The sequence below is a fragment of the Harpia harpyja genome, chromosome 2, assembly GCF_026419915.1.
Source record: "Harpia harpyja isolate bHarHar1 chromosome 2, bHarHar1 primary haplotype, whole genome shotgun sequence".
In the NCBI taxonomy this organism is placed as follows: Eukaryota; Metazoa; Chordata; class Aves; order Accipitriformes; family Accipitridae; genus Harpia; species Harpia harpyja.
The window spans coordinates 10048349-10063359 of record NC_068941.1 but is presented as its reverse complement, the minus strand read 5'-3'; the positions used below and the strand labels follow the sequence as shown (position 1 = coordinate 10063359).

At 41.1% G+C, this 15011-nt stretch overlaps 1 protein-coding gene across 7 annotated transcripts in view; it reads right to left on the bottom strand.

Annotated features, from left to right (window-relative positions):
- Nucleotides 1–15011, bottom strand: part of JADE1 (jade family PHD finger 1) — a 44231-nt gene that overhangs the window by 27614 nt on the left and 1606 nt on the right. For 4 of the 7 annotated variants that reach the window (XM_052815233.1, XM_052815223.1, XM_052815203.1 and 1 more), the window contains exon 2: nucleotides 6121–6198. In XM_052815233.1, coding sequence (XP_052671193.1) covers nucleotides 6121–6172 — 52 coding nt within the window. In that variant the 5' untranslated portion in view covers nucleotides 6173–6198. The other 3 variants (XM_052815244.1, XM_052815197.1, XM_052815253.1) reach the window with 3 other exon arrangements.

Below are 15011 nucleotides of genomic sequence, written 5' to 3'. Positions count from 1 at the left end.
CACTTAGACATAACTCCATGTCTAGAACCAAATTCCAGCACAGAGAAAACAGAAGCAGACTATTCTAAGGGCAGTTTTCCATTATGTTAGGTACAGAAAGAGCTGTCTGTGCAGAACTCTCCAAGCCTTATCACAGAGAAAGCAGCATGTATGCAAACACAACCTACAACATCATTTCATGCAGCCAAATTCCCCTTCTTGTGTTTCTGTTGCTGGAGGATTTACCCATCTATCTTCCTTATCTTTATATAATAGCGTATTATTATACAATAATCTCGTTCAAGATCAAAACAGAAAAAGCAACAGCCTTTTATCTCTTGTCAACACCGATCCTACTAAAAATTTAGTGTCATTTGACAACTACCCAATTGCAGCTGCTGAACAATGCATGGATCCATATGATCTCTGCAGTGCTTTACAACGTTGCACAATTGCTCAGTATCTGACACACATAATGAACAGTCTTTGCAGCTCCCTGCCACAGCAGCTCAATACAAGTTCCCTCCTATCATCCCTTTTCTCAGCAGCACACATTTGAGTTTTATAATCTCAAAGAACACACACATAGCCATGCATAGGCACATGTCACTCTTCTAACAGTGAGGAATTCCTAGACTCCATCTTATTTTTTAATCACAAAACTCAAGAGTCACTGTAGCTCCCTAGCTCTGAGGCCTCCCACTGTAGCAATGTTTTACCATAACAGCATACAAAGCTTTAGCACAAGTTTAATACAGGTTATCAAAGTCAATTTAAGCACCTCCCAAGCTAGCATTCAGAGGTTGGTAACATGATGCTGTCAGGCCTTAAAGCTCCAGTGGAGTTAGGTGTACTCAGTATTAGCAGTCTTGTAAAGAAAAATGTGCCTCTCCAAAAACAACAGTGATGATTATGTGATGTCCCTTCCTCAGATGCGATATCCTATCAGCCCTGGTAAGCCTTTCGAATCACTCTGGAAGAGTGCTCAAAAGCGTAACAACTTCACCAAAAGTCACCCTGCCCCAATGAGCCTAACCTTCAGGTAAGATGCTACTTCTGACCATCTGTCATCACTCCAAATGCCACAACCCTTTTCAAAAGCATAGTAGTTACCACGAAACTTGCTGCTTTGCCCAAATTCTAGCACTGTAACTACATTACATTCTGTTGTTTAATCACCAACCCTCACCTACCAGCCAGTTCAACTGAAAACCGAAAAATATTCTTCACTTCCTTTTCATAAAATGCTGCACAGTATTACGCGCGCTGCTAAGTAACTGCCACATTTCAGGCCAGCGGCGGCTGCAATTCTGTGGTAAATGACGTACACACCTAAGGTTATATACTCAGCAATCTTTGTGAAGGCACTCTGGGATCCATCTCAAACATAACGGGAATCCACTGGGATGAAAAGCCCTTTCTAAATCTAAGATCCCCATCATTCAGTCAGAGCGATGGATATTGGCAAAATATGTTTAACTTTAAAATAACATTTGTTTAGCAAAGATAGAATAAGGGTCCATCTAAATTACAGAACTATATTCCATTATCCATAAGTATTAAATCTTTCATTTCTCAGAACTGATGCAAAACCCTGTAAATCTTAGAAGTGTTTTTCATCTGCATGTGTCTTCAGTTCTACTCTCAGATACTCTGCATGTAGGATTATGATGAATTGATAACCCCTCCAAGAATAAATGAAGAGGCATCATGGGAGCAACTAAAGTGTGAAGAAGATCATGCTCTGAATTCCTTGCTCATGGAAAACAGTGACCAAACTCTCTTTGACATCAAGGAGGACCTGGATTTCACCCAATTTCCTTACAATACAACTGTCTGAGCTTCAGATCTTGCCTCAAACACAATCTGCCCACATGTCCAAGCAATTTGTGCAAAAGGAATGCCCTGAAGCTATAAATGGAAACTACTCCACTGCACAACTTTATCTCACCAGGAAACAAAGCACGTGGAATATGCAGCACAAACCACCTTTGCAGATTGACAGACCAAGGAGGCTAAAAAGTAAGGTCAAACACTGAGCAGGAAAAATAAAACAGCTTCAGTATCTAACATTTAATTAGGGTAAGACCTGGAATCATAAAGAGAAGGAGTTTTTGCAATGGAGGAGCAAGCTGAAATACAATGTAACAAAAATTGCTTAAAAACTATCAAAGCCCTAGCCAGCCATGCTGATAACAAGGACATAGATGAGTTTGAGGTAAACATTACTAATTTACTTAATACAGGTTTTGAAGAAGATGGCATATACATCGCAAGGCTTTTAGGATGGGCCTGGCTAATATTAATATCTATTATAGCTGCTGCAATACATTATCTGGAAAGGGACAGAAACTAACAAGCTGCCAGATGACAAAAAAAGGATTACTTTCAGGTGCCAATAATCTTAAACCCTTCCCCAAGCCTCTCCCAATACCATTCCTCTGTATTTAGACAAAAGTTCAAAATCCAGAACTACGCCTGCAGCCATTTTTCATTCAATTATATTTCACGGATAGAATGTTCAAAAGTGACCTATAATTTCAGAAAATGAAATCTCTGAGAACACACTCAGATATCCAGGGACTAACTGCAGAACTGCTGTGCACAACTTCCACTGACAACTTTTGCTCAGTGCTTCAAATACGCTGTCTTGGCCCCATGTCTAAATAAGGATTTAGAACTCTGATTTTAAGGGGACACAGCCTAACAATTTTCAGTAGTTAGGTTGAAGGACATAAACACTTTTGGGGGCTTGAAGTCTGCACTTAGCTTTTGGGAAAGAATCAAGTCAGAGGGCAAAATAGAAGTGATGAGAAAAGCAAATGTTCTGTCTTCAAGCTGCAAGGCTTTAAAATACTGCAAATAATACATAACCACCCACACTAAATACCTTACATAAGTCAGTAAATACATGTATGTTCTCTAGGACTGCAGCTACGTTGTTAAGCGTTATTCTGTTCCATATTTCACCCCTAAATGAAAACGATTCTCCCTTCTTTCATCTCACAAAAGAAGAGGCACCTTTCTCTTCCTCTGGAGAGCTACAAATATGCTTGTATGTTCAGTATAATACATTTTTAGTGCTTGGGGTATGAGGTTTGTTTTTCTATCACCTTGTGACTACCAAGGAAACTGATTCAGTTCAGTGATCTAATGGAAAACAATCTTTGTATGTTCATTTATTTTTTTAGATAAATTCCATTATTAGTAGCATCATTATAATTACCTTATCAATATGCAGGTTCCTGAGTTCAATAAAATAAAATGTATATTTCTTCACGCCAAAATATTTTCCAGGTAGCACTAGTCTACACACTGGAGTCTACCCCAGACAAGCTTCATCATTCAGGTTACTCCAACAACATTTATCCAGTGACACTCATGATGAATCTGAGATGCCTGATCACACAGTCTACTAAGGCACCGTATGACAACCTCAGAACTGAAGAAACCCAACAGTTGGAGGCCCAATCCTCACCTTGTGAGATGAGGGAGAGCAGTGCTGAGCTCTAAGCTGAAGGGCTATCGAGTTCAGTATGACGGGAATGCACGAAGCGCACTGGAGGGTCAAGAGGTGCCACTGACTGAAGGGAAGCAGATGTTTGGCAATAGGATTCCAACTAAGTGTTGATTAAAATTTCAACTTTTCAATTAGAAGACAGCTGTTTGAAGTGCTCAGAATAGTCTATTTAATTGTTTTCTGCCTCTGTAAACTCTGAGAAGGAAAAATAGCTAGCGAAAAACTTATAAAGCCTTCAACACGAAGCCCAGAAATTCAAAGAAATTTTTACCTTTCTTTTTTTTTTTAGGCAACAAAATTTGCTTACCCTTCTAACACTAGTATCAGTACAGTGAATCGGAGATACTACTGACAAAGTGATAATACAGAAGTTAATAGTGAAAGTAATCAGCAATTCTACTAAAGACAAGAAAAGATTAAATGAAGGTAAAACGTGTATGGGGAGACTCTTGACATTCAAACACAGTTGCAAAGAAGTACTGGTATCTCCTGTAACAGGACAAGTGGAGAGAAACGGCCTGAGCGCCAGACATTCGTTGTTCTCAGGGATGAGTGAATGACAAAAAGCCTTGGAGAAGCTGACCATCCCTTAAACGTTATCTCAGTTTCTGATTACTAACCCTTGATCTTTTTGAACATCTGTATAATAACAGCATGAATATGTAGGAACCTGTACCTGAATTTGCCCAGTAACTTCACAAGGGGCAAAAAACATAATCAAGTCAAGAAAAAAAAAGTGTAATGAAAGGGAAGTGATATGTATTTCAAACAATACTTGGAAATACTTTACAAATTTCACTGCCTTTTGCCATGTAAATTATTCAACAAATAGTTATTCATATTAATTAGAGTTTAAAATAGAGAGATCTTAAAAGGACAAGAGTTTGGGTTTTTTTTCCTAACTCATTTTCTTAGATCCTGATCTATGGAACAGATGAAAATACAGGTTTTTTGGAAAACATAATTCAGTAAGTCGACAGCTCTATTCCAGATAGTTATGTATCAAATGACATTACAAACAAGCATTATAATCAGCAACAGATCAGTCAATTGTATCCATTTCAGAACTTCAATTCCAAGATTATCTGCTTCATATTTTGTTTGGTAAAGCCTGTAACACAAGGCACATGAAGGGATCAGTGTAAAAAAAAAAAAACAAAAACAACAGATAGGAGAATGAAAATAAACACTATTATCAAAAAGAAACACTATTATATAAAGCCACTAGGGAATGAAAAAACGGTAAAGCAAAATTCTAATGAAAGAAATCACATTTGCTGCTACTTGTCTATTTTACAAGTAAAAACACATCTTTGTTTTGGGGAAGTACACCTCACGTTTGAGGAAATACACCGACTTAAATTTTTATAACCCCAAGTAAACTTCTAACCAAGAAAAAACAGGTCTGATTCAGAATTTTTTTCTTCCAAAATCCCCCAACTGCAGGTAGCTCTCCAAAAACAAACCAAATCCCACACCTCTTTAGTAAGATTTTACTCAAACCTTATTTGGACTAACTCCTAATCAGCTTGCTAGTTCTCACCTCCTCCAATCCTTCTATCACTCCTTCATTTCAGCAATAGTTTGCCTAAGGTTGTTTTAAGGTGCAGATTTGGCCATACGTGAGCAGAGTCCCATGCAGCACAGCTACACCTAAAAAACGCATGCACGTGAAGTAGTCACCTATGCAGGGCCACAGTGCAGCACAGGGTTCTCAGAATAAAGCTTTCAAAAGCACCTGGAAAACCTCCCTGACGATTTTCTGTTACATTTCAGACTGAAGTCTCACAAAAGACTTCAGATTTGAAGATGTGCACCCAGACAGATCAAATTAAAACCAGGAAAATCTCTCGGACAACTGGCTAAGCTGCACTATTGTCAAGTACAATCAACTTGCTTGTTTGGGCAAATAAAACACCTTGGCACATTTCCCAAACTGCCATTTTATCCCCCTCCCTCTTTTTTTTTTTTCCTGCTTAAATGAAAGATTATCAATCCCTCAAATCCAAACACAAGAGATAAATATACCATACAGGGCTCAGTGTTAGTTATGTCAGTATAGAAACAGTTAAAAAAAATAAATACATTCTGTATCCAAATAACTGATCTACTGAATTCAAATTCTTGAAAGTTATTCCTCAAATAAGATAATCTTCAAACGAAGTAAGGAACAACTTTTATGCACCATCAATCTTTCCTACTTCAGTTTGAAGCAATATATCTTTCCCTTGCATGAGAAAGTACGAGAACACTGAAGCAAATTTAAAATCCTAATGCAAACTTCTATTAAATACTAAGCTGTGGATAACGTTAGCAGATGTCTCCATGCAAGTTCTGTCCTTGTAATGATAAATTATACTGCTTGCAAAGATTTTCAAGAGGACGACTGACTTTTTCTCTTGTTTTATCTTACTAACACTGTATAATCAATACAGTGGAGGGATCCTGAATCTATTGCCCACCTGTGCTCAGAATGCCTTGAGTTCAAAACTAGATCCTTATTAATACACATTTCTACCAGTTCAACCAATATGCAAAATGCCTCTGTCACATAAAACACTGCATTAAAACGTGTTTTCAAACTCATAACCTACTGCACTCTACAACAAAGGAGCACTTACTGCCATTGTCATCAGAATCCTCACTGCTGCTAGGAAGCCGACGTCGTTTCATGATCTCCACGGGAAACAGCAGGCAGCCTGCAAAGCAATGAGACAGCACTTAACCCAAGATAATAATACACAGTCATCAAATTGTGTTTCTGATGGCATTCGAGGATTTACAGCACACGAAGGAAAACAAACAACTTTAAACAGCATCTGAAATATGAACAGTGAGTATCTCAAGGAGGATGCTTAATTAGACAGCCATCATACAAGCAGGTGAACAAAACTGGAGAGCACCAATGACAACCCCACCAACATTTTCACCCCAAAACAAAAGTGTATTTTGTTCTGAGAGGTCTTAAAATCACTAAATATCTGCAGTCAACATACTTAGCTTCCCCTGCCCATTCTGACACTAGATTTGCAATACAATAACATTTTTACCGCTTGTGTAAATATTTACTTTGGCTAGTATGTTTTGGCACCATTTTATTCCTGTTTAAAGTGCCAGATTCATGAAATCAAAGACTAAAGTCATCCACTTACATATAAAAAAAAAGAAACATCAGCAGTAGCAAGCCAAGTTTTCCCAGATTAACTAAACATTAAACATGCATCATCTATGCACTGGAAGGCACCACCCTCTAAGGTAAGAGTGTTGCTTCCTCCTGCAGGCACATTTCCAGCACCATGCCTAACACTAACTGTCTTTCAGGAATCAGACCCCCAATTGATTACACAGAAGCTCCTCCAAACTGCCAGACTTCTACTAATACTGAGTTCAACTGCACATGAACTGGTGATGTAAAGGCAAAAAGTTCTGTATCTTTTTAACTGCTATTCACAGAGCATTGGTATTTTTGCATGTATTCTCTGTGTAATGAAACCAAATTCAGAAAAATTAAGGAAGCTGTAAATAGCTAGTCAGCATTTACATGTAAAAAGCTATTAAAAAGTGTAAGTTGAAGAGCAGAAAAAACATGACAAGACAAGTGCAGAAAGGCATATCCACCGTAAGTTAAACTGACAAGGACTCTAGATGCACATCAAATCCCCCGAGTCTTTGCTTACCACATACCAATCCTGGTATCAACAAGGTCTGGGTGTTCTCCTAGCAGCAAAGCCCTCATACATACCTCTGGGGCGCAGACTTGGAAATCAGATGCCAAAATACTTTTTTCCTTCTAGGCAGGTACAGAAAATCTAACCTCCTCATTTTCATGGGAGTTGAGATTTCCGAGAAACCTTTCAACAAAACTCTTTTCACTGACCCTTCAGTATGCAGCTAACTACTTCAACTTTGTTCACTGAGAACACGTCTCATTGTAGTAAACTCAATAATGCTTTCAACTTTTATAAGACTAATTCCCAAAATAAGGAAACCCAAAAAGCCTAACCAAAGCCTGACACTATTTCCAAAAAAGCACAAAAATATCTTCCCTTCCAAAAGTGATTCATATAAAAGAAATAAGCTTTTTTTTTTTTTTTGAGGAAATTAGTTTTACCATCACTAGCAAATCACAAGCAACTGAACCGGAGACTGTATTTTACACTTCCAGTGAACTTAATATACTTGTAATAGGCCGAGCATTGCAAGATTGCCTCCTTTTTCATATTGTACATGCAAACAGAGGTGGCGGGAAGCCTCCTTCCCACAAAGTGACTTTCTAGAGTGGGACTTAGTATGGCTGTCTTTGAAAACTTTGCTCACTAAAGGTAAAGAGAAACTGAATGGTTCACTTCACGAAGATCTTTTGTCACCATTTCACAGAGTGAAGGTTCACATGTAATGTCTCATGCCAGAGAATAAAGAATCATAAATGACAACCTCTTACAGTGCTAGGAGAATTCGCTCCAAAAGAATTGCTTTGAGGCAGACCAGAACTTTGTGTGTATGGCAGATGGAAATGCTGCCAATGAATCAATACACAGACCAGCCTAGCCCATCAAAATCATCTGAATACAGATCTGGTATAAATGTAGTAGATCCAGAGCCAAATTCTGATACGGTCACTTATAAAGACACAAAGTCAACATTCAGATCCAAAACAGGGTAAGACAGAACTGAAAAATCAATTAGCTGCTACAAGGCCAAGACCAGGGGGATAAATATCTATTCTGTAAGGTAGTTTTTCTAGTAGTTTGCATACTTTTCCTGTAATTGAAAGAAATATTAACAATAGCAATGTACAAGAACATACTCACTTAGAATGGAAATATCTCCCATAAACAAAGTCAAAGAGGGTATGTAAGAAAATACAGAAAAATTAATTATCTCAGAGATGTAACTTGTATATACCTGGTCAAACTCCTCAACTTCTTGATTCGCTCCCACATAGTCTGAAAAGAACTATGTGCTGTAAAGCAAAATAACACAGCGTATATGCACTGAGACACACTCATGAGCCTGCAATGAACAATAAAATCTGAAATTCTGCTCCTCCACATCTTTTTGGATAAGTGTATTTTGAGTTCATCTTCTCCCAGCCATACTTTCTGCAAATTCACAAAATAAGGAAAGACCCAGAAGCTTCTCCTTCCTACCATGTGTCTTTAAAAAACAAACTAAACATCTTTGTTGTTGTTTAAAGGAGAGAGTGGTATTCACACCTCCCAATTCAAGCACTCTCCACAGTTCTTCAGGAGATAAGAGAAGCCAGAACAGCAGCCACTGTCCAGGAGCACAGAGTATTAGATAAGGCAGCTAATTTCCTTGTCCACTCTAGTCAGGTTTCTGAAGTTGGCCACATTGAAAAGCCTGTGTTCTCAAAAGTATCATGAAAAGAAATACCCCATTTGATGATGCTTCTGTGAGATTCCTTTATAGATGCATGTGAAAAAAAGAGTTAAAATCCAGAGATCTCATTTTCCCATCTTTGAACCTATCCTGAGTTTACAGGGAGCTAAATCGCAGATGGAAAAGCAGCATTTGGCTTCTTAGAGCAAGTCTCAAATGGCGTAAGATTAACTCCCTAGAATTTTTGTCATTAGAAGTAATAAAACAGCTTTTTTTCAACTTCTAAAATTATTTTAAACTGTTCCCACCAGATGTTCATATCCACAGTTCAGAACACACATTCTAAGGAGAACACTAGAACAGCTAATAAGAATTACAACCACACAGATTGAAATGCTGCTGCTCTTAAGGGCATCACAGTGCCTCTGCCTCAAAGACTTACCAGTTTCTATCAGGTGATGGTGACCTCAAAGTCATGCAAGAACTGCATTAAAAATAAACATGGATTATGGATAGTGATGGTTTAGGTGCAGACTGAAGGTGCAGGCTTTCCCTGTTCAACCACAGACATAACACATTTTCCCAGAGAGTTTAGAGAATACTGTGAATTCAAGTAATGCTTTTCTAATCTTCAAGGAAAGAAAAAAAAAAACACCAAACCAACAAAACAACTATACTAACTCATTCTTCATGGGACATCCTTAACTAAAAGTAAGGAGGTACTTTTATACTGAAAAAGGCAGGATGGAAAAAACTATCAAACTTTTCAGTAAAATTACTTATTTCATTCTCTTTCCTTTCCTAATCTGAGATTTGAGTGCCAGCAATATTACTTTTCTTTCAAATTCTCACTCTTCACAGTCATGAAAATGTTGGCATTTTTCACTTGACTGTATTTTGACATACACTTAATATACTCAGGTGCATATACAATGCATCTGATCCAACTCTGATCTTATTAAAACATTCTGAAACTGAAGTACGTCTGTCAATTCCAATGGGTCAGAAGTAGAGGCAGGTTCATCAAGACTGATTGTACCACAGCTAGTTTAATGGTACAAATTGCCCGTAAGCAAAGAGAATTCACATGGAAGCATAAAAAGGGTGAAATATTTAAGCTAAGATTTAAGATTCATACCAATAATAAGTAAAAACTATGCGCTCAGCCTGCAACACTTGCAGGACAGGAAGAGACCACCCAGGTTACTGAGTTCAATTTCCAACAACTGCACGCAACCACATAATTGCTGTTTAGTCCAGAAGTTTCCACAAAACATTCACTGCACCCACACATGCCACAGAACAACTTCCCAAACCCCTTTGCAAAATGAATGCTTCTCTGAAGCAAGGAAGCAGCCAACCAAGCAGTGCCTTTGAAGCCTGTATCTTCTATCACAAACATTTCTACAGCTATTTTTCCCAAATTCTTACACAAGCCCCAAAAGGGCATTTGCCCATACACCGTTCGCCTGCACAGTTAGCCCAACACTTGAAAAGCTACAGCAGAGTCCAGCAGCCTTCATGTAACAAAGGCTGCTGCATCACCATGCCAAACATCCCGAGTTTTCAGTGACACATGTAAATTCCTAATAACCCAGCGACCTTTGTACATCGTTTCACTTTCCTTTCCTTGAAAGATGATTGTTACTTCATGTTAAAATCACCCTTTCAGAAATCAGACAGACCAACACACAGCACACTGACAGTTATTTCTCCCAAGAACTCCATTATAACATTTACCCATTTATTGGAAGGGGTTAAAGTGGACTCAGGCAAATGCCAGCCTTCAAGCAAACACAGCTTTATAGAAACCGCCATAAGTCTGCTGGCAATGTTACCCCACTTCCAAGGGTTGACAAACTATCTAAGAGCACTTCGTGCAATCACACCACTGCAATGGCAAAGATGGGGCAGAGGCCATGACTTTTTAGCCACCAAGCACCCTCAGATGAGCTACCCATACCAGGGCAGTACTGGTGAGGCTGGCACAGGTTGCAACGCGCTCTGCTGTGCTGCTCCAGAGGCTGAAGGCACTGTGCTTTACAGAGACACGTCATCCTTTTTCATCACGCTAGCTCTGAAAGCTAAGCTCTGGGTTTTACTCGTTGATTAGGTACAAATTTCAAACGTACAAATGCACCTCCGGACTTACATGGTACAATTGCTCAGATGGTTTTTAAAGGCAAGATTACAATGCCTGAAACACTTCTTCTGGCTACTGTATTTTGAAAAGAGCACTAAGCCTTTTTCAAAACACTTGTAAAATGCTATGCAAATGAAATGACTAGATGATAATCCAATATAATCAATGTCAGGCCACAAAATAACATTTGGATTTACATATCCTTGTAGAGGTGAGCAACAAACATCAAAGTCTACACAAATAGCTAGATGCAGTTAGGAATACAGACATTTCTGCCTACTTCCCAGTATTTGCTGGCAGATGCGGTACAATAGGTTAGAATAAACAACATGACGCAGTACAGCAAACTCACTATTTTTACCAGTATGCATTATCGTGCTCCTGCATTCTTAGTTCTGCAAGAGATTTATTTAAAACAACCAACAAAACCCCAAAACCACACTGGACAGCAATGCTAAAATCTCTCCTTTTACTTTTTTCCTCCCACACTGAAGTCCCATGAGTTGCACAGATACGAGTGAAAAAAAAAAAAAATCCAAATCCTTTCTCCTAGCTTCCTCAGAGCAGAAATCCAGACATTACCCCAGCGTGGCAGTGTGCACACACGTACATCCACGTGCAACACGCCACAGAACTTTTTATGCTACTACTGTGCAGTTAAGAACACGGTATACTTTTTCACTCAGTTTGACCCCAAGTATAGAGATGATCAAAGAGAAAGATGTAAAGTGTGTCAGCCTTTGTTATGCAAATAGCTAAACAGAACCAAATTTTTTAAAATTATACGTGAAAAAATCTACATCCTCAGGTCAAAGGTTTTACACAGCACAACTCTTACTAAAGTGTTTTTAAGGGCTGTATAAACCTCTGGGTAAAAAGAGTGCATAATTCAAACTCTGACAGACAATTAACTGTAACCGTGTTAACGGATGTCACTATAATAAACTGCACTGAACAGCTGCAGAGACAGAATGGGAAGAAAGCAGAATTATGACAGATGCACACCCTGAAGACAAACCGAAAAACTGGCTTCTCCTGAAACCAGCCCAGTAACTGCAATGAAACCAGGACCTAATTATCTCTAGTACATGAGAAATCGCTTCAAAACACTTATTGTACAAATGGAAGTGTGACATATTCTTAACGAAATGGATGGTAGATGAAGACATTTGGCTTCTACTACTCTTTTTAAATAGCTTGTTATGACACCAACCCGGTCTTCACTAACTGACACCTGACATAGCAAGAAAAAAAAAATGGTTTCTTCCTTCTATGCCCAGACAAAAACAAAAACAAACAAAAAAAACCAAACTACATCAGAATGAAGTCATACTATTAAAATCCATCCAAAACTTCATAATTCTTTATCACCTATGAAAGCTTCAACAGCTACATTTTATAGTCATGAAGATACAAGAAGAGTTCTTAAATGAAATACTACAGTATTATGTAGCACAGTCCACACTACAAAAAAGCCACAGAGCTTAAATTTGCAGAAAAAAATCCTCCAAGTCTCACGAAACAAAAAAGTATATTCCAAGGCCAAGACTGTTCTCCACAAGGAGTATTTCTACTGCCTTCAGCGCACCTATTCAAAATTTCACAAGGAAAGGCAGAAGCACAATTTGGATGTATCAGCCCAACACTTCTCAGCAATCCACATGTTCATTTATGCACCTGTGCAAGTCAGCTCATAATGTTACCTTACAATCTGGGCAGTGGCAGCAAATTATTCCCAAACTGTGCTGGTGAAACTGACTGCCCAAAATCTTGAGCAATGATAAATTGGGCTCCATGAATTAATTCAACCCACCCTGCACCCACTGTAATTCATCTCTTCCATCTAGAAAAAGCTGTCAGCTTGGTCAGCTCCAGCTGAAAACAGGAGCGCGAAGCAGTAGTACTAACCACATGGAGAAAACATTTGAGGAAAGACTGGAAGTTTTTTTTTACTCTATTCTGTGAATTGGGAATGAAACCAGAGAAGCTGGAAGGGAAATCTGCAGCTGTGAGGAGAAAGGGGAGTTTATTATTATTATTTTATTTTAAACATATGTATTAAACATAGCTCAAAAGCAGGGAGCGAGTGGTATCTGAAGCCAGAGGGAAAATCCTACCACTAAAACGTACAACCCTTGCAGTTTCAACAATATCCCACTGAGTGTGAGAAACCTCTAGAAATAGAATCATAACAAGCATATTTTGGCATAACTTTTATGAAGGTTTCAGGTTTGTAAGAGTGGGCAGCTTTTGACTTACTTAAAAGACAGCGCCTGCTCAAAAAAGAAATTATTCCCAATCACAGCTAAATCGTTCTCTAAAAAGAAAAAGCGGGGCTAGCATAAAAGCATCTTCCCGCTTTAACATTAAAATGTTAACTAAGATGTGTCGCTAAATGCTATCGTAATTTCTAATACTACCTAACAGCTATCCAAAGAGAGGCAATCTATTTTTAATGCTTGTGTGCAGCCGCACAAACCAGTCGTTTACATGTCACACATGGCCAGTTCTTACTGGACTAACTGACAGGTCTCAAGAGCCCACGGACTTCACCTACGGGTGAAATCTAATAAACTTTCTCGGAATAAAGCTGTCAGCTGAAGGAAAAGAAGGAGACCGAGGGAGAAGTTAGTCAAAGGCACGCACTCCGCCCGGGAAGCGGGGCTTTTTGAAATCGTCTCACAGGTGAGCGGCGCTTCTACCGATCCTAACGAGCGGTCGCCACCCGCCGAGCCAACGGCTGCCAGATCAGGGCCGCCTTTCCAGAGGGCGGGAGCCGGGGCTTGAAGAGTAAATTCAAAAGCGGCGCCTCACGCTCGCCGGCTCCGGGGCGGCTCTCCCTCCTCCTCCTCCTCTTCCCGCAGTGATCCCGCCTCAGCTCCCGGCCGGGCGGCGGCTGCCCATACGCGCGCGGCGCCTCAGGCGCCCGCCGGCCGTTAACGCCCGCGCCGAGGGCTCCTGGCGCCGCCGAGACCCGGACAGCGGCGGGGAGAGGAGACGGAGCCGCCTCCCTGCCCGGCTGCCGCCGGGCTACACCTCCCCCGCGGGGGTGGCACCTTCCTGGGCAGCGGCACGGCCGCCGCTTTCCGTTTGAAGCAGCCCGGCTCGGCTCGCCCCCCCCCCCCCCCCTCCTCCTCCTCCTCCTCCTCCTCCTCCTCCTCCCGGCTCCCTCTCCCGCTCCTCCCCGCCGCCGGCCGCACCAATCCGCTCGGACCCGGCTGCAAATCAAACTTGGTGCCCCCGGCTCCGCTCCCGAAGCCCCGAACCCCTGTCACTGCCGAAAACGGCCAAAGCACCTTCCCCACCCGCCCCCAGCTCCACGCTGAGATCGGGGGTGGAGGGGGAGGGCGGGGGGCGACACGGGACGGGACGGCGGTTTGGCGGATTGAGCGGCAGCAGCAGCACGGAGGAGACTTGAGCTCATTTTCTGTGTCTGTCTCTCCTCCCACTCCCAGACAGTTCTGGAAACTGTGTATCACCTCTTGTCACAGGAAACCAACCAGCAGGCGGTGCAAACAAACAAACACCCTTTGCCTCCACCCTCCCCAAAATAATGAACACCCCACCGCCTATCGGCAGTGAACTGGCGGGCGCGAACGGGAAGGGAAAAGCAAAAAAAAAAAATAGTAATAATAAAAACCATCCTCCGAGCAGGCGACTACCCGAGCCCAGTGACGGGCAGGGTAGCAGCAGCAGCATCAGGGCGGCTTTGTCTAATTTCAGCAAGTGGAATAATCGCTAGAGCCGCACTCGCCTTCTGCGGGAGGCCGAGGACGGACCGTTACACAGACAGAACGCGGTTCTCCGGGACGCCGCAGCCCAGACCCGTCTCGCTTGCCAGGCCCCGGGGGAAGAGCGAAATCGCGGAGCTACCCTGACTGCCGCCCGAGCAACTTCAGGCGTTCGCCGCCGCTCCCCCACGCTTGTTGTTCTGCTACGTTACGTTCGCGTTTCGACACCGCCGGTGACGTTCCGTTCCCTCGTCAACAAACTCCGGCACGGCCACGCCGATTCACCCCGGGAGGC